The 24,451-nt window shown below is 35.7% G+C and overlaps 1 protein-coding gene across 1 annotated transcript in view; it reads right to left on the bottom strand.

Annotated features, from left to right (window-relative positions):
- LOC125231351 overlaps positions 1-24,451 on the bottom strand; it is a 326,325-nt gene that overhangs the window by 287,808 nt on the left and 14,066 nt on the right. The window contains exon 2 of the mRNA XM_048136797.1: positions 2,296-2,441. Coding sequence (XP_047992754.1) covers positions 2,296-2,361 — 66 coding nt within the window. The 5' untranslated portion in view covers positions 2,362-2,441. The remainder of the gene's footprint in view (positions 1-2,295; positions 2,442-24,451) is intronic.

Below are 24,451 nucleotides of genomic sequence, written 5' to 3'. Positions count from 1 at the left end.
ATGCCTGAAAATCCAGAAATGTTACATGCGCGGTGCCAACCTTAAACACTCCAAATCCTCGTTGAGTTCTAGCAATAAAATGATTCCCCTGCTGTGTGTGGTGCTGGTGACGAGTTGAAAATCTCACCATCCCCTTTTGTATTTTGTTTTCTTTCAAACTCCAAATTGCTAGGAGTGGCACTTGAGCATTTCTTCTCTTCTATTTCGAGAGATGGCAGTGAATTTAACGTGACTATAATTAGAATTTACTTTGACAATAACTTTACAACACGTAAGCATCTATAATAGGTACTCATTTCACTCTGGTATAGGTAATATCTACACAAGCCTATTTAAAGTAGTCCAGTAGTAGTAAATCAACCTTTAGCAGCCTACCACAAAAAATATGCCAAGATTGTGCAACACCACTATAATTTAGTAGGTAGCGAACTCATGCGGTTGAATGCCACATAATGACGAGTAGCGTAGATAAGTAGCAAGTAGGCAAGTACAGGTAGCTTGCAAGAATGGCAGGAAACTTGGTGTTAACCACACGCAGAGGTGTCAACACTGTATCATTAGAATATTATACTTTGGTTCATATAGCAAGAAAGCATATTCAACTATAAGACGTCGTTGATATGGTTGAGAGTCTGTGAGGTCAGTATGGTATGTTTTATTTCCAGTCCATTGTACTGGTTACTGTAGTTTAATAATGCCTGTTAGGTTAGGTTATGGATTATGGCTTCCTGGATTGTTATGAGAGAATAGATGTAGTATTAAACAACTGTATTTACTAATTTTAGGAAATAAGGCTCCTTAGATAAATTAGGAATTATTTTAATCTTAATCAGACCAGTCTATAAAACCAATCCATGATTAGTGCTTGATGATATAAGTATCTGAAAATGACTTATCCGAGTAGGGTTGCAGAATGAAGAAATGGAATGTCCTAACCGGACAAAAGTCCCGATATAACCTCAACATCCTAGCATTTCTTATTAAATTTAGATAATACATAAGTAATTTGTCTTAACCCTTAAAATTTAAGGGTTAAGACAAATTACTTATGTATTATCTAAATTTAATGCATTTAATGCATGATGATGTATATATGCATCATATATTTGATGGCCCGTGCCTCGATATGTAGCTATCCAAAATCACATTTATTGCTTAAGTATTATTTATTATTATTTAATATACAATTAAATAAATTAAATAATATAATGATTTACTGTTTATTGTTTAATGATTAAGATGAAATGGCGGAAAAGTGTAAAAAAACAGGACGATGGCGATTTTTGGTATGTGATTTAGGCTGATTTTTTCGGAGTTAGTAATTAGTTTATGTTTAAACATTTTATCATAAAGGTTTCACAAATAGTGTACCTTTTTAATAGTAGTAATTTTTTTAAATAAAACTTACCAATTACGATATATTTATATAAATAAGATTTGGCCTTTTTAACTTCTAACACTGATTTAGTATAAAAATCGATCTTAAATATTTTTTTTATTATTTTTCCCAGAGTCAGAAAACCATTGTCTATCACATATATTAAAATCTCGTTAAAAGAAAAATTCATGCATTTTAGGGTTACATCTCTAGTTAATGCTTTCAAAAACCCACCGGAAACTTCCAAGAACTCTCGGTAATTTCCCCATCAATTTGGAGAAAGGACAAAAATTCCTGTTACGTCAGGGGGAATCCCATACTTATCAAAGACAAGTTTGTGACAAAATGACCGTGGCAGCAATAGCTTATAAAAATACCATACCCCTTGTCTGGTCACGTATGCTAGCATTGCTAGCGGTGGGACGATACCGCACGTTTTAAACTTTATGTTATTATGTAACACATGTACATACTATACTTACAAGGATTCATAGATAACATGTAAAAAAGAAAATCACCTTCCTGTCGATTCAAGATCGGCAGTAACATCGTCGGCATCAACAATGCTACAAGTACTTACTACAGTTATTATTTGAAGGAAATCCTTATTTTCAAAGTAACGTTACAATTCATATTGCATGTATGTCGCTGGCCACCAGAGATTAAATTATCATAGCCGATATCGGATGTAGGAAGGATATCGAATGAAAGGGATGTGAGATGGGGCGCAACAAAGATGTCAGATTTTGATGTTTCGATTCTAAATCCGATATCGCATCGGATACAATGACCTGTAGCTAGTAGGTAGAGAATTACAGATGTCTCCGATTTATTAGGTTTTCTTGATCGTATTGACACGTCTTCCACACTTTGCTGACTACATAGAAGGTTGCAACTAAAACATGTAAGAAAATTACCTTCTTCCCGTCTCTGAACTTGACGGTGCCCTCGATGATCGAGGTGGCGGGACTGGTGTCCGCCATCTTGGATTCTGACGTCAAGTCACGCGCCGGCGCGCGCGCATCGCTATTCGCACATCACTGACACTTCACTGGCACTAGGTCTGAAACAAATAGGAAAAAATGTTATTACAAACGTAGATAACGAAGATCCGATCTTTCTCTTTCACTCCAACAAAGGAATCATTATTTATTTTTGAAATTGTGAGAGAGAAAGATCCTTCGAATTTGCGAAATTCGATGTTCCCGGTAGCCTGTCACAGGCGTACTCTGGTTTTGATAACAGGTTGTCAAAATTTGTATTACGGACTGGATAAAATAGTGATGCTAAGGTTTATAAAGATCAGGGTACAAAAAACTACAATTTACTGAGTTGTCTATTGAAAAGACAAACACAATCAATAAACCAATTTCATGATCTCATCAAGGGCAGTGAAACATGAAGCGAATCGCTCATGCTGAATCATAACAATATCGCCGTATATGTAGAAGACTATTGAAAGTTGCTATACTGCTTTGAATAAAATTGCTAAGCTGAGTGATGGATGGACTAAAATGTTAACGTAATGGTGGCTGCTTACAGATGTAAAAAGCGCTTGGTATCCGTTGTCTGGTTACGACATCTCAGGACCGGGACAAGTGGCGTACTAGAAGAGAGGCCTATGCTCAGCAGAAGGCCATAAAAGTCTGATAGGTATATTATGACAAATCCTCCAAGACAAATGTTTTTTTTTATTGTTTTTAGTGTTTTTTTTTATATTTTGACGACCGGTCTGGCGCAGTCGGTAGTGACCCTGCCTGCTGCGCCGCGGTCCCGGGTTCGAATCCCGGTAAGGGCATTTGTGTGATGAGCACAGATATTTGTTCCTGAGTCATGGATGTTTTCTATAAGTATTTACATATTATATATATCGTTGTCTGAGTACCCACAACACAAGCCTTCTTGAGCTTACCGTGGGACTCAGTCAATCTATGTAAGAATGTCCTATAATATTTATTATTATTTATTTATTATTATTTATTGTTTATTTATTTAAGGGATAAAAAACAATTGTACAAGGGGTATTACAACAACTGTTATATACAGTAGGTGTTATTATATTATGTACAATCAACAACATTATCCACAAAGTACTATGCAACTGTTGAAGGTTGTCAGACACGAGGCTGATGTCACTGATGTTTATAAAACATAAAATAAAAATTAAAAAGTACGATAAGGTAATTACTAGCTAACACTATTCTATACATATTAAATGGTACATGTTTTTATACAATTGAAGAATATTTAAATGACGACGCTTTGCCGAATTGATTTTTAAAGAACATCACGATTATTTAATTTTAATTTCAATTATTTACTATTATACCTACTATGTACTAAATTAATGGCTACCTATTATTTTAAAATATTATGATCATAAATCATACTGATCGCATGTATAATTTGGTGGAACCATCGTGGTGAAAGGATTAGCCGCTCGGTAAATGAATACCGAACGTTGCCCAGGCGTTACTTATATTTTGTTAGTAACTAATTAATTATAAAAATTATTATTGAATACTCATCTCAATGTATAGAATTATATTAAGACAAATTTAACTTTAGTTTTAGTTCACTAAGTAGTCCTTAAGATTATTGCCATGCCCTAACAGGGTATCATGTACCTACCTTATAATATTTGAATACCATCCTATGTAAAATGAACATGGTTGCAATAAAGAATGATATGATATGATATGATGGTGGTGATGATGATTGAATAACCTAACCACAAAATTAAAATTTTGAAAAAACCCCCGACTGCGACATAGTTGACCGATTTTCATGAAACATGGCTAAGGACACTCCCGACTAACTCAGCTTTCAGACAAAAAAAACTAAATCTAAATCGGTTCACCCGTTCGGGAGCTACGATGCCACAGACAGACACACACACAGACAGACAAACAGACAGACAGACAGACAGACAGACAGACAGACAGACAGACAGACAGACGGACAGACAGACAGACAGACACGTCAAACTTATAACACCCCTTCGTTTTTGCGTCGGGGGTTAAAAAAGTTTAAATTCTACGAGGATTAAATCCATATCTGTGATCAAAACACTGATGGCGATTTATAAACCGATCAGGACAAACAATGCGATATTATAATATGATCACGTATCCATTGCAATGTATTTTGAATACAATGAATATGTTAACTTTGTAAGGATCATATTAATATGCGACATTCAGGCAAAAGGTTACCGTGTCGATAGTCGATAAGGACGACTTCAAACATAGTATTAAAAGTATTAGTGGCTTGTTAGATAACGAATCTGAGGTACCTTTTATCAGAGAACGACACATAATGTGGGGCATTAAACATCTTTTATTTGACCTTGGGACAAATAAATATCTACATACTATACTATTAAGTAACACCGGTTTATGTTCCATCTAAGCGTACTCCCAATTTATATGAGAAAATAATAACAACACATTAATAGGAAACAGCAGTAGTTAGTACCTTATTAATAATCTGTGGCAGTGGCAATAGCTACTACATGATTTCTATACAAGTCAGTGTAAATTTAGCTTTTTGGATGAAGCCTAGCATAGACAGTCAGCAAAACCTTGCACCCTTGTTTATAGGTCTTATTTTTTTTTATACTACGTCGCATACGGTCCGCCTAATGAAAAGCGGTCACCGTTACCTATAAACGTCTGCAACTCAAGGAGTGTCACGTGCGCGTTGCCAACCAATTAGAATCTTGTACACTCCTTTTCAAAAAAAGGACGACTCAAAGGACAATAGACGGAACACATTAGTTCCGTAGGTCCTTCCGTCACCAGCACACCGCACCCTCGTTGAGCTCTGGCAGCCTTACACACCGGCAGAAACACAACACTATGAGTGAATCTGATATCAAAATGTTTATTTTCAAAGCAAAATAAGGTTGTGAAAATTTTTCCAACCGAAAGAAAACAGTATCTTTCGTTTAATTAAAAACTTGTAGAAGCACGGTAACCTGCGGCTAACAAGGTCTTGTTATCGGTCGTTGCTGTTTAGTTCTAGAACATGAGCTTCATTAGGACAGTCGTGCTTCGAATTCTTATACAAGTACTTATACTGTTTATACTGGGTAGGTGGGTAAAGTGGGTATTTGCTGTATATGTGTTGTTTTATCCGCCGTAATTAGTGATGGGTCGTTACCGGTAATATTACTAAAACGAGTATTTTACCAGTAATGTTACTAGTAATATTACCACTAGGCGGTAATTTAGAGAAATATAGACATAAAAATAGATAAAAAATATTTCTTTTGCGTTTATTTATACAAAGGAGACATGTTGCACTGTATTATAACAAAAAATAATACCTACCTAACGTCATTTAGTAAACTACCAATATTACCAGTAATATTCCCAATACTACCGAGTATTTTACCAATCTTACTGGTAATTATTTCTATAGTAGTATGATATGAAAGTTGCAATGAATCATAATTTTAAGGAATAATATGGCGAAAATATAACAAAAAATTGTTAAATCAGTTTTAATTTGTTGTATTAGGGTTCCGTACCTCAAAATGGAAAAACAGAACCCTTATAGGCCAGCCTCTAAGGTCTGTGACACCGTCCGTCTGTCACAGACACAGCCAATTTTCTCCGAAACTACGGATTCGAATAACTTGAAATTTGATAGACGTATGTAACCTTATGACCCAAAAACGGAAATGTAACTTACATTAATACATTTCTATCATAAGGGGTCACTTTAGGTAATGTAATAATTATTTTTTTTTAAATGAAAGATTGTGTTACATCAGTTACATGTTACATATCACATCAAAGAGCTTCTTATACTAGAATTATAGGCATCTCAAAATTGTTTTTTTTTTAAATTAATTAGGGCCAGTTGCATCAACCACATTTGACAGATACATCATCGTCACGAAGCAGACTTCTATGGAACTTCCCATACAATAAAATTTAACGAACGCTTTAACGGTGACAGACGGTTTGATGCAACCGGCCCTTAATAAATAATTTAAGAAATGTGGCTACTCACAGATTACAAATTTAGTGCGAAAAGAATTTCTTCATACTTTTACGGAAATGTACGAGCGTGTGATGCTATTTCAGCCAGTCTCAGTATAAGACGTACTGACAATGTCTGAACTAGCATGGCAAATATGAACGTTTCCGTAAAAATACGAAGGAAAAGCCTTTCGGCTTTTGCACTACATCTGTAGCAACGTGTCTGTCTGTATAAACATTTTCATTTATAATTTTTCCCAGCTACACCATATTTTTGATCTCCTGTAGTACCAGGGCCGCAGAACCGGAAGGCGAAATAATAGAAATTTTCCTGCAAATATCCATATTTCCTATCACCTGTAGTAGTACTAGGACCATAGAACCGAAAGGTGGTAAGGCAGGGTTAGTGCGTTTTCACATTATCCGATCCGATATCGGATGTCGGACCCATATCCCATACATTACAGGCGCCATCTTGGATTTTTTCCATTGAAATCCTTCCGACTTCCGATATCGGATCGGATAATGTGAAAACGCACTTACACAGCCGTAGGCACACAGATTAGTTTCTGTATTGTAAATATAGAAAATTAATAGGGTAATATTTTATGCTTAAATCTCATCTAACAAATTTTCGTTAAACTGTAAATAGTAGAAAAATGATCCGATAATGGAGTTTCACTTCTTACTGTACCTGAGAGTAAAAAAGAGAGAAAAAAATCGGCCGTCCTACTCGGACTTTGCTGGTTTTGTTTCACATTACCTATTCTGTACACACACATAGTTAATACAAAGTTATTGGGTACCTAATGCAGACTTGCAATTGTATTACAATAGATAGGTACCGTAAACTGGGGTTACATTGATCAGTTTCAAAGTTTAAACTTCTCTAACATCAACTTTTTTTAGTCTTTCGCTGCTAAAAATCTAGAAATGCTAATAAAATAATGTACGGAGAAAAAAAAACTAAAACTAGGTTTTTTGTGGTAATCGAATGTAACCCCTTACAGAAGTATTTTATCTCAAGGAAACATAAAAATCTGTTCGCAGGTACAAAAGTTACAACTGCTATAAAGCAACTGCATTAACTGCAAACAAATTGCAAAAGTATGCTATTTTGGGATTACTTTGATCAAACATATAAATTACCATCTACGAAAAATCAACTTTATGTAAGATTGTCTCAATATTTATCACAAAAAGAGATCAAATTATCAGTTTCAATAAGTACCTTGACATAATACACAATAATCAACTTTGTGTAAGCATGGTCAATGTTACCCCATGCAGGTGATCAAAGACACCCCACAAATTAAATAATTAGTAATAAAATGCGCAGTTTGAATTTTAACACGAAACTCAATACAATGATATACCTAAAATATGTCTAGCAAGCTAATAATTCACTGAGAACCTTTTACTTTAATACCCACTAAGTTAGTTTAGAAGTTATTTGAACATGATAAATAGCGATAAACTATACTTATATTTTGACACGTGATTTGCACTGCCCACGACTATACTTTTTCGCTGCGTTAGAGCAACTAATGGAAGTAACTATAATATAGTGCCAACGCCGTTAAAAAAAATGGACAGATGCGTTGGGTTGGAACATGTAGAATTTTGCGTTAAAAAACGAAGTTTTTATCAATGTAACCCCAAGTATCAAAGTAACCCCAGTTTACGGTAATTAGCTAATTACGTTTATATCGTTGAGTACAATTTTTGTCAAAATAAATAAATTTGGGTAGGTTCCCCTCTAACCAAAGCTGTCAATTTCCTACTATTTAGTCTGATGTGTGCAAAGTTATAAGTTTAATAAAATAGTTTTTATATTTTATGGAACAGGGACAAAATATTCAAATATCAGATATATTGCTACATGATACCACAAAATTATACGAAGTATATTTGCAGTTGGTGACAATGTAGGAAAGGAATGTTTCCAGTAAGACTGGTAATTTACTCGGTATTTTTGGGAATATTACTAGTAAGATTGGTAATTTACTCCCCGAGGCACTCTACGGGTTTTTTTAAGTTTTATGGTGGCGACTTAGTAATACATAATTAAAAAAATAACCATCGCGTCTCATAAAAATCGCAAATTTTGTATATTACCGGGTTTTGGTAATATTACCGGTAAGATTGGTATTTTACTGGTAATATTCCCAAATGGAAAAATACTGGTAACGAGTATTTTACCGACGACCCATCACTAGCCGTAATTTATTATTATTATATGGATTTGAATAAAGAATGTATGTAAAGTAAATTTGATATATTATATTATAAATGCGGGACACACTGTCTTATAATTCTTATAAAATGTATTGCCAAGAAGGATGGAATAGGTCTAAAACTCTAATTTACATAATTATGTGATTTGGTCTTGTGAGTTGAAAAATTAGCAGGTATGTTTGGGTTAGTTCTAATTTTAGTATATCTAAACGACTCTCAAGTTCATATAATACATGTGAATTGAGTGAAAACCTTTGCTTGATTTATGGATTGCAAGACCATTGCAAAATTTGTCCCGATCATATTTAAATTAGGAAGATATACATATTTTACTTCCCTAAGTTAGAATCATACCTAAGTAACTAGATCAAAGGCAAATCAAACTCAGACACATAATACACCCTCAGATATAATACAGCATGTCTACATTGTTCTTCCAAATTGAACCCCAATGTAACCGCAAAAGTTTAAAATTAAAAAAGTTACAAATTTCGATACTTCGACACGAAATTAAAACATGGGTGCGGGTGAAATAGAATTTGTACAGTCAGCAACCAAGCTATGAATACGTGCAAAGTGCCAAAAAATGTATACACACCTTCATGAACAGGCAATACAAGTTCCGTATACGTATTTTTGGCACTTTGGCTGTATTCACAGTTTCATTGCTGACTGTACCTACTTGATTAGGTTTCGGATTCACGTTGATACTTGTAAAGTGTAATGAGATATTTACAAGAAAATTAATTAGAATTGAGCTGGCTGCTTTTTTGCTTAATTTATGAGGGAAAATTTCGCCACGCGAATCTAGTAATCTGGGTGGATGATGTCGATGCTACAAAAAATTGCACGCTTAGTTAGCTCGTCTGTTTTAATAGACATAAAGCGTGTTGTGATATAAATTTATTAATATTTTAGTCATTAAGTGACAGCAAATTATTCATAATTGAAATTACTGCCAGTTTACTTTGTGGTAAAAAGTCACTATTAGCATAGTACACGGTTTATCTTTGACATTTTTTTTTAACTTCTGCTCGTCAGATGAGTCATAATACTCATAATTTAAAGTCATCTGATTTAAATGTATTTACTTAGGCACGCCACAGACAGTCTTAAAAATTCATAATCTTAAAAAAAAATTGTATGCAAATTGACACTGACAGATCTGTCAGTGTCAGTTTGAACTGTCAGTTTGCATACAATTTTTTTTTTTATTATGAATTTTTAAGACTGTCTGTGGCAAGCCTTAGATAGGTACTTGTATAAAATTCAATATCATCAGCTTCAATCGAAAAGCGGTAAGTGGGTCAAATTGTTTCTAAAATTCGACGTTGACTATTTAAAATATTTAGGTACTCATTTTAACAGATCCAGTTAAACAAAACTTTCAAAAATATAAAACGTCCTCCGCTTCCTCAGTAGTTGTAAAATTAATAACAGTCCATCCCTCACAAACAACCATTTATATTTATGACCCAAAAGATGATTGAGCGTAGTGCAAAAAAAATGGAAAAAGCTCATTTTGTCCACTAAAATAAATAGAACGGGCCCCAAAATGGCCCACCGGCCCCATGTGGTCCAATGTTGTACAGTGACCCTCCTGTTCTGGGCGCAAATACGTTGATATCGATCGAAATAATAATAGATTAGTTGTACAGGTTGTTTCATAATGTCGTTTTTATGTGAGTATGCGTTAGCTATTTGATTATTTTGAACGTTGGAGGTGTATTAGCTTTTTTTTTAAATTTTGTTTTTATTTAAGTACATAAATACAGTAAGTAGGATTGTAGATAATAATTAATATGAAACGTGAACTTTGGCATTTTTGGCAAACAGTGACGCCACGCGTGTAACAAACTATACACGGGTTCTTAAATTTTACTTTAGGCAATTTAGTGACAAAGTCAATTCACAGTTTAAAAAATGCGGCATAAGTAGATGTAGATGCATCAGAATACAAGTTAATTTTATGCCTCCTTAAAGTTGAATTATGAGATCTAATGATTCTGCTAGGTTCTAATTAATAGGAACAAACTTGACAAAATATCCAAATCTTCATCAAATATTCAGATCCCGCAAATAAATGGTGCCAAGATCGTTACAAACTTTTATTGGCTGATATCGCGCCTTATTCAAATAAAACCAATTTCGTATGCATAGGACGCGCTTGAAGGACGATCTTGACCGTATTTTAAAGATACCCAATTTATTAGTATTAGCCTTCTTTATCCCCAGTGTTGGGTATACTTCCTCTTTTCGTTTATTCCAATTTTGGCCTCGGTTATACTTGTAAATTGTGCGTACAGGGGGCCGATTTTTGAATCTCACGGCGTTCGAATTCAGAAAATTGTCACTAAAAATAATAGGCAATTCACCGTTTTCAACCGGTATTTTAGTGACAGTGAGACTCAAAAATCGGCCCCCAGTCAACCAATTGGAAGCCTAGGCCACTGTAGAACTATATCATAGTGACGTTATAAATCAGATTGTAAGAAATCTCTTAGTGCTTGTCATTTTGACATGGTTGTAGAGTGGCCTAGGGTGCCAATTGGTTGACTGTACGTACAAAGCTCGAGTGTGACAACTCTCTACATACTCGTCTTCTTTGTACTACTAGTTCTCTGTATGGACATCAATCTTAAATGTTACATGAGGGCATAGAATATATAATATGAGGATCCAGTTTTTACCTCCTTGACTTATGCTTATAAAATATATTTTTGTTTGCCAGTGCCATACAACTGATACAACCAACTATACTTAAGTACTGAGGTACCTACCACAACTATGTTCTTAAGTTTAATGTACCAATATTGTATTTTTTTTACATTTTGAAGTAAATTTGAATTTGAGGTTTATGATTACGAATATGTGCTAACATGAAAATTCGTGCGGATATCAAAGTAAATAGGTAATACATTAAAATAATTATAGGTATAAATTACCTACAAAACTGAATCACCCTGAATATAATAAAAGTTATTTGCGATGAAAACATATTTTATTAAATTCATTGTCGCCCCAACCAAGGGTCATTTATCAAGATCGCTACTATTAATAATATTGATTGAAATGCTTTGTGCCAATTCGTATGGATTAAATTAATTGATTGATTAAAATATCTATAATAATTGTAATAAGGATTAATAAAACACTATCATTTTTATTAAAAATGCCTATAGGTACCTAAGTGCTAAAAAAAATAATCCACAAATACCAATCAATGTACAGCAAATAAAATGTATCCATCTATAAATGAAAACTGTTCAAAGCCATACAGATTTAGATTTAGATTTCAATTTTATGATAAAATTACACTATAAATTTGTTACATGTTAAAATGATAAAAAATGAAGTTAAAATTCAGTTATTACAAACTCCAAAAATGTATTAATATCGTACTTATTCTTATGATTATTTGGGAATACAGTATATCCATGACTATTTCTAAGAATCTACGTTAAACGAAATTCAATAACTAAAATTATTAATAAAAAATAGAAATAGGTACAGATGTTGTTTCATACACAGTAAACAGTGTGTATACTGTGCATTTCATGAAAGTTATTCTAAAAACGTTTTAAAAAGTAAATACGGTCGTAGGAAAAGTATTGTACTGATCTATTGCAACAAAATCAAAAAATCTCGTGGCCTTACTTGGCCTTCAATTTTTACCCTAGCCTCTCGCCTTTTTTAGCCTCTCTAAAGCAACGGTTGCATAAAATAGGTACTTACCCAGTTTTATAAATATTATATTATAATGTTTTCTTCTACCTTGTCATGTCATGTCTTGGTATAGTCACAAATGAAATTTTACACTCCCAAACCCATAATTTGCCTTCCCAATATCTAAAGAATATCATATTTCAAGAAGGAACATCTGCCCCAGATTTCCAATACTGTTTCTGACAATACCATTTTTTTCGATATACTGTTAATTTTGCACCCACTTCTAACAAAGGCTTCTTATGCACTTTGCTTAGAAGTAAACGACGTAAGCGACAATACTTTCTTACTACTATACGCCATTTTGACTTTGCAATTCTTACATCTGTCCAGGTTGTAACTTATCTACAATCTGTTTTCAATCTTGTATACAGAAAATATAGTTCATTTTTGAACACTCCTTTTCGGTCCAGGTTGAAACAGATCTGCAGTGAATTCTTTGAGTTATATAGTTGTGTTAAAGCCTAGTTTTGTATGTAAAGCTATATTGGACAGATGGTCAGGGTTGTCGCTCCAGCAGATACGCTATCATTGTTATTACAGATACGGGTGTTACTGGCTAAAACTTATTTTCTGGTAAGGGATCCTTTTTTTGTGTTACCGTTGTTGTTTTTGATATTTTGTGTTCTTCTTGTTTGTGACGACAACGTGGTAGTTACTTTACTACTACTACTACTGATCAGACGACACGAGAGATTCCGGCTCAGTTCGGTTCAAGTTGATTTTTAGCAATTATTAGGGTCCTACAACTTGACGTCCTTCTTGTGTGTGCCTCTAAAGTTTTTTAAAGAGAAGTGTCCTTTAATTCTGTAAGTTCGTACTTATTCTTTAGTTCTGGAACTGTTCCTTACTCATCTTTGCTTTATAAAAATGTGCACAGTTTGATTAACTGTAACAATATGTTATCAAACATAATCGTTAGTATTAAACACCGATTGTTGTGCTTGATGATTAAGATTCACTAGGTATTTATAATTCTATATGTTTGAGTCTTTCATTGTTATCTAAGTTCGTCACTTCATAGTTCAGTTCAAATTATTTATTCTTTACTTCAGCAGTTAAATTAGATTACTCGTACCTTTAATTTACTTGATCATTACGATATTGAAGTTTAGAGATTATCGGTCAAATTATTTATTTACCTCAACATCCGCGAATGAGAGATATCAAACAATATTGAGCGGCTGAACTAGTGAACGTAACGCGTGTCACGCGTGGCGTAAGTACTTCATAGTGTGCGAAAGATTTTGTGCATGTCTAACGGTTATCAAGAGGAATTTATTCAGTTACGGGATATGACAACCCTAGCAATCGCAGCCATATTGGGCATTTTAGTTGTCCCAAAGGTGCTCGAGATGGCTTTGACTAACCCAGGGCAGATTGATGGCTTCATATACCGTCCTAATTGGAGCCACTTGGTATAATATTATAACTAACTACACTAGCACTACAGTAACTACACTACAGGCTTACCTTAGGCTTGAGATATATATACATTACCTGCAAGTTTTCTCACGTAAGTAGGAACATAGCTACACCACAGAAAAAGAGATAATATGTAATATAAGGATACAGTTATCATAGGCCGTTTTCACATTATCCGATCTGATATCGGAAGTCGGAAGGATTTTAATGGAAAAAATCCAAGATGGCGCGATGTATGGGATATCGGTCCGAGATAACGGATCGGATCATGTGAAAACGCACTAACTCTAGCAAAAATTGTTTCCCTACGTACAGAAACAGAAGTTTAATTTATATTCTTACTTGAAGCGTTAACTTGAACAACAATAGTGGTAATAGGAATTATTTTGAAACTGAAGTCTATTATGAAGAAAAATATTAAGAAATTTGAAGAAAAACCTCAGTTTTCACTTAAACCACTTCGGAAACATGAGAACGGCCTGTTTAATGGTAAGCTGTTATTACAGCCTATGGACAAATTGGTGTTAGGTACGCCGCCGTTGCTGACTCTATAAAAACCTCCTCTTTCTCGTGAATACCTACATCTAGGCAGGGAACTCTTTACAATCGCAAAAATCTTCAATAAACGACGTTTTATGATTTTTTTTAACACAAGTGAACACACAAAAAAATTTTTTTTTTTAATGATTGATCTTTTCCTGCCCTATTATAGTAATTAAACAAGACAAAGACGCCAAAACGCGCGCAAACTAAGCCCTTTGAAAATAAGCCACGTGTTTGATTCACAGATATCCGAGTTATCCGACCTTTGACGAAATATGTAAATTTCGCGCCAAATTAGTACTCAGAGGGTATAATTTGGGGGCGATACAAAAAAACCAAAAGCTGGAGCAAAAAACGACATCCGTTCGGGCTTGGTCTTGTCGATTTTGTGCTAAGGAAGAATTAATACGGACTTAAAAGCTAAAATAGTTTATTGAGATGAATAGAAAAGTATTGATATTGAGTCCAGTGTGGTGACGGGTTAAGAATTTCACCACCCCCTTTCTTCCCGTGGGTGTCGTAGATGTCGACTGTGGGATATGGGTTAAGCCCTAGTTCAGACACAGCGGAAACCGCGCGGATGCAAACCGCGCGGAATTTTAATAGCATAGTACTAGACCGTTCACACGTTACTACACATGCGCGTTTTGAGAGCGTAGGTGGAGCTTTAGCGGTTCGCCGGACGAACACTGGCGTTGCGCCCGGTGGACCTCCGTCAAGGAAAATTATGACAGGTGAAAAAATACAACCTTATAGAAAAGGATGACTGGGACCGAGACGCTCGATGTCACAAATCTCTAGATTTTAGAAAATTCAATTAAGTAAAACGCATGATACTCCAGCCTGGTGTAAAGTGAGTTATCAAAACACTTAAAGCTCGGCCACACATGCGCGTTTTGAGAGCGTAAGCGGAGCGCATTGATAGCGGTGCGCCGGACGAACGCTGGCGTTGCGCCCAGCGGACGCCGGCGGGAACTAACGAGCGCGGAATGCGCGCATTCCGCTACGCTATCAAAATGCTTTATGTATGGCGGAGGCTTTAGGTATGACCCGGCACTTAGATCAGCGTCACACTGAACGCACGTATGCAACACAACTTTTACGCTCGTCAGTCAACCGACGTCAGTACGCCGAATCAGCTCGACCGATCATCACCGTATGAGCGAAGTAGGTATGTAAGTAGTTGTATTCGCGTAACAGTTTAATCAGCGTTGCTCTGTAATTCGTCAATTTCGTCATACATTTTCATTGATATAACACTAATCTCCAACCGCAGCGCTGACGGTCGGTCGAGCACTCTTGCCATTCTTAGGGTCAGAAATATTTTTCTTCTTAAACTGATACCTACTTCACTAAAGAAACAAATAGAAAATTAACCCCTAAAATTGACTATCATCTTTCGCAACAACAGTACGAAATACTCTGAACCAACTAAGCTACTGATGCTTACTAGAAGCACGCGAATCATTCCGATCCGTTGATTAATACATCTTACTCTTAAAACATTTAACCTAAGTAAGTACCTGATCTCTTCTTTTCATTAGCCCATTAGTCCATTACCCATAGTTGCAAACTGACCCGCAAATTTAATTCTCAGTCAAATATCCAACTAAAATTTTAATCGCGACCCAAATTCAATCACGACCCTAACAACTAACTCATCCGATTAGACCAATTGAAAGATAAACATCAATCGTATATCTATTTGCGGAGCTAATTCGCTTATATCCGGCCGGGTGAGCCTTACTCAAAAACGGGTTAGGTCCGGTCAGAGCGAACTTGTGTGAAGTAGTCTATTTTCAATTATTTCATAAGTACTAGCTTTTGCCCGCGCTACGCTCGCTTTAAATTCGAAAATTGTAGAATGCTCAATACAAAAATCTACGTAGACAAAAAGTAGACTACGTCACTCTCCATCCCTTCAACTATCTCCAATTAAAATATCACGTCGATTCGTCGCTCCGTTTTGCCGTGAAAGACGGACAAACAAACAGACACACACACTTTCCCATTTATAATATTAATATGGAAGTATGGATAATTATCAGGTTACAATACCGATGATGAATCGCACGCCACACTCTATCTCTAATTAAACTCTCGCTGAATGCTGAAAAATTCCACACGACTTTATTCATTTATTTACGTATGTTCTTACCTTTATTTCAACGTTTTGGCACAAAACAAGAAAAATCTAAAAATGAAATACTTTATTCTAAACGCATTATCCAACCATTGAATCAACCACTCACAGATTCCCCAGATTTTCCAAAAGTTACCTCAAACCCAACAAGTAAAAGGATTACCTCACGGCGAGTTATGCCCGGGCCCAGGAAGGTGCTCGAATAAAGCCGGGTAACCCAAACCGCGGTTTAATTGTGCCATCGAAGCCGAGTGGCTTTGTAAAGGATCCGGTTATCCGGTTAAATTGGACCGGGTTTTGTTTTGGGAGTTATGGGATTAATCTGTTATAATATTAGGCGGTAGGAAAGCCTGCGGTTTTGTCTGCAATGTGGCAATAACTCGTTGAAATGTATTTTTTTTAATAGGCAGCAAACGAGCACACGAACCACCAGACACCTGATGAAATGCAGTCGTCATGGGTAATTTAATATCATTTTGTTTCAAACGTCTTCGGAACACGATTATTTCAAAGTTTTGAGTAGCCAAAAGTTGCAGTTCTTAAGAAACTTTTTCTGCTTCCCAAACGGTGAAATGATCTGTCGGCCGCTGTTAATTTTCTACTAGCCATGCATTGTAAATATTGTAATTCTGTTGTTATTACTTATTTTGTTATTATCGAAATGATACGTAAGAGCGCATTAATCACACAACTAGATTTAGATGGAATAAACAAGTTCATCTATTTGTATGGCGGCCGAGCGCGTCAGATTTTGTACTGAAATTGTTATTTGCCTGTGATTTTAAATATGTCTCAGGCCCTTGAGTGTTTATAATTTTTGTGTTGTTGCAATTAAAATCACGTAACGAGGCATTTTAATGTTTTTGTTGACTTCAACGTACAAAAATTTACTCCCGAAAGCTGCAAGCTGCAATTATAGACGGACAATTGCGTGGATTTTGCTGAGTTTATTTAACACGTTAAAAGTAGATTACGTTTGCTTGATTGTGGTAAGTGTACAGTGAGCTACGAAATTGAATGGAGAAATTATGAATGAATGATAAATTCGCCATTTCCCTTTTGCAGATCACTGTATATCGAAGAGGTAAAAGACAGACGGCGTCACTTTCGTATTAATATTAGTAAGTAATATGACACGTTACGGAGTGTCATATGTGTCTCGGTAAAATGTCTGTCACGTCGTAACAATTATGTGGAGTGCCGTGTCATATTGTTGAAGATAAATGAGAAACGGTATGATCACAGGTGTGCTGGATATTAATTTTGTGAACTTTATAGATGAGGGTAGAAACAGAGCCTAAACATTGATATTTTGTGATATTTCCAAAATTTCTGGTTAGCATGAGAAGCCTCATGGAAGTAAGTTGGTACTTAAAAAATGTTTCATTACAGTAGGGCTAACACATTATTGACACGATTAAAATATCGCCATGACATAGACTACACGAAACGTCCGTATGTCATAAATGGTCGCGTCAATCATGTGCTAGCCCTTCTGAGTATTCCAAAAATCATTAAAAAAAACTGTAAAATATTTAAAAGTGGAAAATGTTTGCGTTGGCTGAGACTCGACCCACCAATTTATCTAGACCACCACTATCACTTTACCCGTCTCATCCAACGCAGACACTTTTCACTTTTAAATTTATTTGAAGCAAAAAGCAAAATTTATCAAAAGTTAAAAATGTAAAGTGCAAAATAAAAAGCAAAAAAAATCCGTGAAAACATACTATTTTTTTGGAAATTATTTTGTGAATATTTGTTTACATAGGCAATAATATAGGCAATTTCAACGACCAACCTCTCTGAAAAATATAAAATTAACCTACAGCTCTCAACTATAAAATTTCAAACACTATTCCACAAAATTTCCCGTAAAACATTTCAGTTTAAAACCAGACGCTATTACAGTATAATGTAATAACAGCAAATGAAAACTACTCGTGATGGCAATTCACGTTACACCTCATTAATGGCAAAAACTACGTTGCTACACCGCTATGTATACTTACTACGGTTTAGAGTATAAACTCTAAGCGTTTTAAAGTTTACTCTAAAGTATAGCGTCAAAAAACACACCCATTGTAGTACACCAACTCATTTGTTTATGTGACTGTTTGTGTTCAAAATAAATTAAAAAAAAAACTTGTAGTACTTACTTTAACTACTAAAGCAAGAAAATCAACACTGAGAGAAAAAACGAACAGTTTTCATGTTCGTTCAAGTTCAAGTTAGATTTTGTTAAGTGTAACTAGTACATTCTACAAGTTACTCGTCATTTGAATCAAAAATATATTTGATTCAACAAGTCGATATCCACAAGTAGGTTTGGCTGATTCAATCAAATGTCTTTTAACAAGTTTGACCTTGTTGTTCGAACAAATTCGTCTTGTATCATCAATATTGTGATTTGTTCCGTTTACTGAAATACTTTTGTTTCAAACGGATATACCCGCAACAAGTCGAACTTGTTAAATTCAGAATGCAAATTTCTCTCAATGACGGCTAAAATCAAAAACCCATATGACAACAAGGGTTAACTGAAACAGATCTCATAAAGAGATAAAGTTTACTTTTGTACAAATGACAAGCATGTTTTCGTTTTATATTCTTGTTAGTTTATAGCTACTGCTTCAGATCGAATATTACTGCACTTAAACGTTTTCTTTTCTAGCTCAGTTTCAAACACTCAGAAAGAGAGAAATTCTGTATCTCTTCTACAATTTTTTTATAGGTTCCAAAAATATTTGATGCTCTTTTAAAAAAATATACAGATGATGTTTCCTGAGAGGGTATCAGGAATTTAAAATTAAGCCAAGTCTCTGACTCCTGTGACTCAGAACACACAGAATGTGGCAGCGATTTGGCAAGTGCGCCAAGCCACTCCAAATTAGAGGGGACGGCGATATAATTGACAGCGGGCAGAAGGTGCTACCGACCCTTTACTACTCTACTTTATCAAGTTAATGAGCAGGTTAAGAAACTTTGAATGAAAATTTGCAAAAGGGCAGTGAAGGTTCAAGGAGTGATGGGTCGGTAAAAAGATAATTCAACAAAACTCTACATGGATGGGAATAATCTACGTTGGAGTACCCTTGGCCCGGGCGGCAAGTCCAAGAGGGGCGCCAAACTTCGTCAGGTCCTCAGGTCCAAGGGGCGCCAGATTCGACATTTTTTCGTTTTTGCCTTCCCTCGAAAAAAGTCTAGATCGGGTGCATACCCTACTACATCAGTGATTAAACTTACAATATCTTTAAAGTCCCATATAGGTTTGAACGATGATTCTCATGCCAACATTGGTATAGTAAATACCTGGTTCCTCAGATCTCCATTGCAGTGCAGAGAGGGAATTCTGCGGACATTATATGGGGACTTTTGGGCCGGGTTCGATGCAGAGTGGAGGCCCATATTAGTTTACATAATTAGATGCAACGTTATTTATACTTTAAAAAAATAGGTAAAGTAAATCATCAATAAACAGACGAATCTCCTGAATGTAAGCAAACTCCATCTCCTGATTATACCTAACCCAGCCTTATGGCTGTGAGCTCTCTTGCCTGACGAAGAATCACCGAATGTTTCAAAATATGTCGCCAACAGCGATACTGTAAGTAGAACCGTGTTTTTTCAATATTTTTTTTTTATTTATATCATAAAGAAAATTACAAAAATCTTAAGAACTAAGATGCGCCACAGAAACTTGTAAGAAGTTTATGCGTGGTGCAAATGCATCACTCCGCTCAACTGCACAGACAATTAGTAGGTACCTACATATTATAGGTTACGCTGAGTAAGTAATTGGTATAATGCCCCAAGGGCTTATTCTAGGATTAGGCCAGCTCTTAAGTTTTATGCTTAGATTTAGTTTCTATATGTTTAAAATATGTCTCACGAAAGTTCTGTAAGCAAACATCAGAGGGGGTTGTAAACGCGCTGCGGGCCGTATTTCGTCGAGGGACAGACATTTCGCACATGCACTTTAGTTATCTCTTTTTCTTGCATACACTGAGAGAAAATACAACCAGTTTTCATGTTCGTTCAACAAGTTTTTTGGTTAAAATAGCGCCTACGTGCTCTTTGGTTCAAACAACAAGCTACTTGTCATTTGAATCGGCAATATATTTGAATCAACAAGTCGATTTTATAAAAACAACCTGACACATATTGTTTTAAACATACGTTTGGCTGATTCAAACGGATAAACCGCAACAAGTCGAACTTGTTAAATTCACAATGCAAATTTCTCTCAGTGTATAAATTAGAAAAAACACTCAGGTTACAGTAATTAATTTGCTGTTATCAAAGTCTAGACATCGTTTTCAACACCGGCGTCAAATGCGTTGTGGTCACTAACAATGGACGATTTGAAACTGTAGAGGTTACCATCATTGTTTAAGGTTTTATGTTTCATGGGATTCTTTGAGAAATCGATACGTTATTATAGTCATTACCCGTAAAGATTGTCGGTTTAAAACATGTACATATTATGAATGATTAAATTACTTAGGCTTGGCTTACAACACTTCAAAGTTTCTGGATGATCTTAATAAGTGATTGACGGCTTGTGCTTATTAGTTTTTTGAATTTAAATAAATCAATTTTATTTAGGCTTAGAATAAATTTAAAAGTGGAATAGTCACCGTAACCTATGGACGCCTGCAACTCAAGGGGTGCCACATGGTTTTATGGCTCAGTTGGTGAAGCGCTGGAGTATCTATCCAGAGGTCGTGAGTTCAAGTATAACCCAAGGCAGTGATTTCAGACTTTTAAAATGATCGAACTAATTGCTTTCTTTATTTATTTTCAAGACATTACTCAAAACATTACATCGTAACGCTAAGAGTTTTGAATGATTCACGGTTATTTTCATTAGACTTATATTGACCAGGATATAGACCGTGATTACCTTTTTGATTTTTATCGAGCTCCCGATATTTCGACGCAGTTTCGACCATCGAGTGTGAATGCGACCAGGGGTAACGCGGAAAGTGAATGATCGCGCGCTGTCTATGCAACTTTAACATCCACCCGCCGTTCGTCAGTTTTCCGTGATCATGATGCATGCAACTGCGTCTAAATATCGGGAGCTCGATAAAAATCAAAAAGGTAATCACGGTCTATATCCCGGTCAATATAAGTTCGTAACGCTATTTGTATATTATAAACATATCTGTATTTAATGCAGTAAAAAAAGTTCATTCAAAATCGATATGAAGATAAAATAACACTTAGCTCTAGAAGAGGAAGCCAAAAGCAGGCGGCAGGCGCGACGCCAAACGACGTACAATAATCTACACTACGCCATATATACGAGTAGATTGCATACTAGATAAACTAAGGTTAGTAGAACGGAAATAGTTATTTGTTATACAAGGGAGAAAAGTTGTATTTTAACGCCGAGTGTGGAATTGAAAAACGAGCAAGTGAAAGGATTCTATAGTTGAACCACGAGCGAAGCGAGTGGTTCGAGAATAGAATTCTGAACTTGCGAGTTTTTTAACACACGAGAAGTAAAATACATTTGCACCCGAGTGTAACACAAAACTTATCCCCTCACTATAGCGAGGAAACTACAACGCAAAAAATTCGTTTATCACTGCTTCCAGTAGTTCCACAGGTGGTAAATCATCTTTATTACTAGATTCACCTACTTTTATCAATTTTAAAGCAGTTTATTTGACCTTATTCAAGGTCAAATTACTTTAACCACTAGTGGATAAAATGCGTTTTTACTCGCTGGTATTAAAGGACAAAACACGTGTTTCCGAGCTAGTGAGGGGAAAAAAACTTTATTTTTCTATAGGTTCAGCGCAGAAGTCGGGATTTGACGATTTTTAGATCAATTATATACTTAGAAAAGTATCGTAGGCACAGTAAGCTGTGAATTTGCATGGATAAATTATGAATGAAATCATTGATAAAGTCGCCATGCACTTTTACAGCTCACTGTACGCATAAACTTATGATAGTAATGGTATGAACAGTCATGTGTATGAACATGATTATCAGACATCTTCAAACTCAGTTTTCATCTTGACAATTAACATATATACATACAATCACGCCTGTATCCCATAAAGGGGTAGGCAATGCACATGAAACTACTAAAGCTTCAGGGCCACTCTTGGCAAATAAGGGGTTAAAAGAAAACGAAACTGTAGCATTGCAGTGACAGGTTGCCAGCCTCTCGCCTACACCACAATTTAACCCATATCCCATAGTCGCCTTCTACGACACCCACGGGAAGAAAGGGGGTGGTGAAATTCTTAACCCGTCACCACACAGGCAATTAAACTTGACCATCAAACTTGGCCCAATCTGGGAAGTGGGAACAGCCCAGAAACTCCCGAAAAGCAAAACGCCAAATAACGCTATCTCCATAAACTACATAAACAATATTATCACGACATGCATATATTCTTGCCACATAAAATATAACGGCCCAGTTATTCGAAAACGGCCCGCTGAGCAAAAAAACTATCTATTACTGGCGTTATGTAAGCAAATAACGATATTTCTGGGGAATGATAACGTAGAAAAAGTATGGTAAAACCTAGGAGGCAAAGATTGTACATCCAAATTATATGTTTAACTTTCCCTCCAATCTTCCAACAGACTGTGCAAATAATTGACAAACGAAAATTACACGAAAACTAATTTATATGTTCGATGGAACCGTTTATAGGTACATGAACGAATTTCTGCAAAAACCTATATTTTTAAAGCCCCGACGCAAAAACGACAGGGTGTTGTACGTTTGACGTGTCTGTCTGTCTGTCTGTGTGTGCCTGTCTGTGGCATCGTAGCTTCCGAACGGATGAACCGATTTATGTTTAGTCTTTTTTTATTTGAAAGCTGAGTTAGTCGGAAGTGTTCTTAGCCATGTTTTATGAAAATCGGTCAATTACGTCGACGGGTTTTTTCAAAATTTTAATTTTGTGGTTAGGCTATTAAGTTATTATCAAAGCGACGTAAGTGTCTTCTCGCTATGTAATGTATTGTAATTGTAACTTTTATAGGTACTAAGTAAAAGTTACAACAATCATGATATGCGTCCTCCGCACCCTCACACAGCAGCCAATGTATTACATTCTGTCGGCCCCCATAACCCATTAATAGTTATCGAAAGAATTTCAAATCCAAATATTTTTAAAACCAACCACATCTCGGACACTGGCGATCACATATATGAAAGAGGCGCGTTCCTAGCACACATTCTAAGCTCGTGTAGGTCACGTCCCAAGCTTGTATGAGTGAGATATGACAGGTCGTCTGTTCGCGTTTTTGACAGGCGGTAACTGTGAGGTAACCGAGAGGGGGTGGGCGGCACTTTCAGTGGGGAGCGGGAGTGGCCATACTGTACGATAGTACTCTTTATTTTACTGTGCCAAAACTGTAACATTTTTTAATGTAGGTAATGACAAAACGACCAAAAGTTATATAACCTAACAACGTAACTATGTCTAATAGCTAGATGACCTATGATTGTCCTAGTTTCAGCCACAGCCATGCAAAACTGCAATTAGGTTGCCAATCTTGGAAATCGCCATGACGTAGATTACAATTAAATTGCAATTTCAGTTGACAATCGTCCAAATAATCTCATTTCATGGTTCACATCATGATAACTCTGAGACGTCTTTTAAGTTTCAGAAGACGGTTATCACAATGTCGAAATTTTTTTAAGTCTCATTTTGTCGATTTTCGTTTCCGAGTTATGAGCAAAACTAGCCGAATATTGGTTATTTCATAAGTATAATACTTACTAACGTTTTAGTACTTACCCTACCGTAAATTTTAGTACCTACTTATCTCAAAATTAAGTGTCCGGACACTTCATTTTCAGAATGTCATAAATAGTGCAGTAGTCGTAATAGCACTAGTAGTAGAAGAGCAATTTTTAAAAAGTTTGTAAATTTGGCCGGGAAAACGCCAGAGTGAATAAGAAGAGTGATAGTGAAAATAATATAGTAGGTGTTTATAGTTCGTGTTAACCACTATAGCCTT

This window comes from Leguminivora glycinivorella, chromosome 11, assembly GCF_023078275.1.
Source record: "Leguminivora glycinivorella isolate SPB_JAAS2020 chromosome 11, LegGlyc_1.1, whole genome shotgun sequence".
Classification (NCBI taxonomy): Eukaryota; Metazoa; Arthropoda; class Insecta; order Lepidoptera; family Tortricidae; genus Leguminivora; species Leguminivora glycinivorella.
Note: the sequence above shows the minus strand (reverse complement) of the source record. Positions and strands in the feature narration are given on the sequence as shown.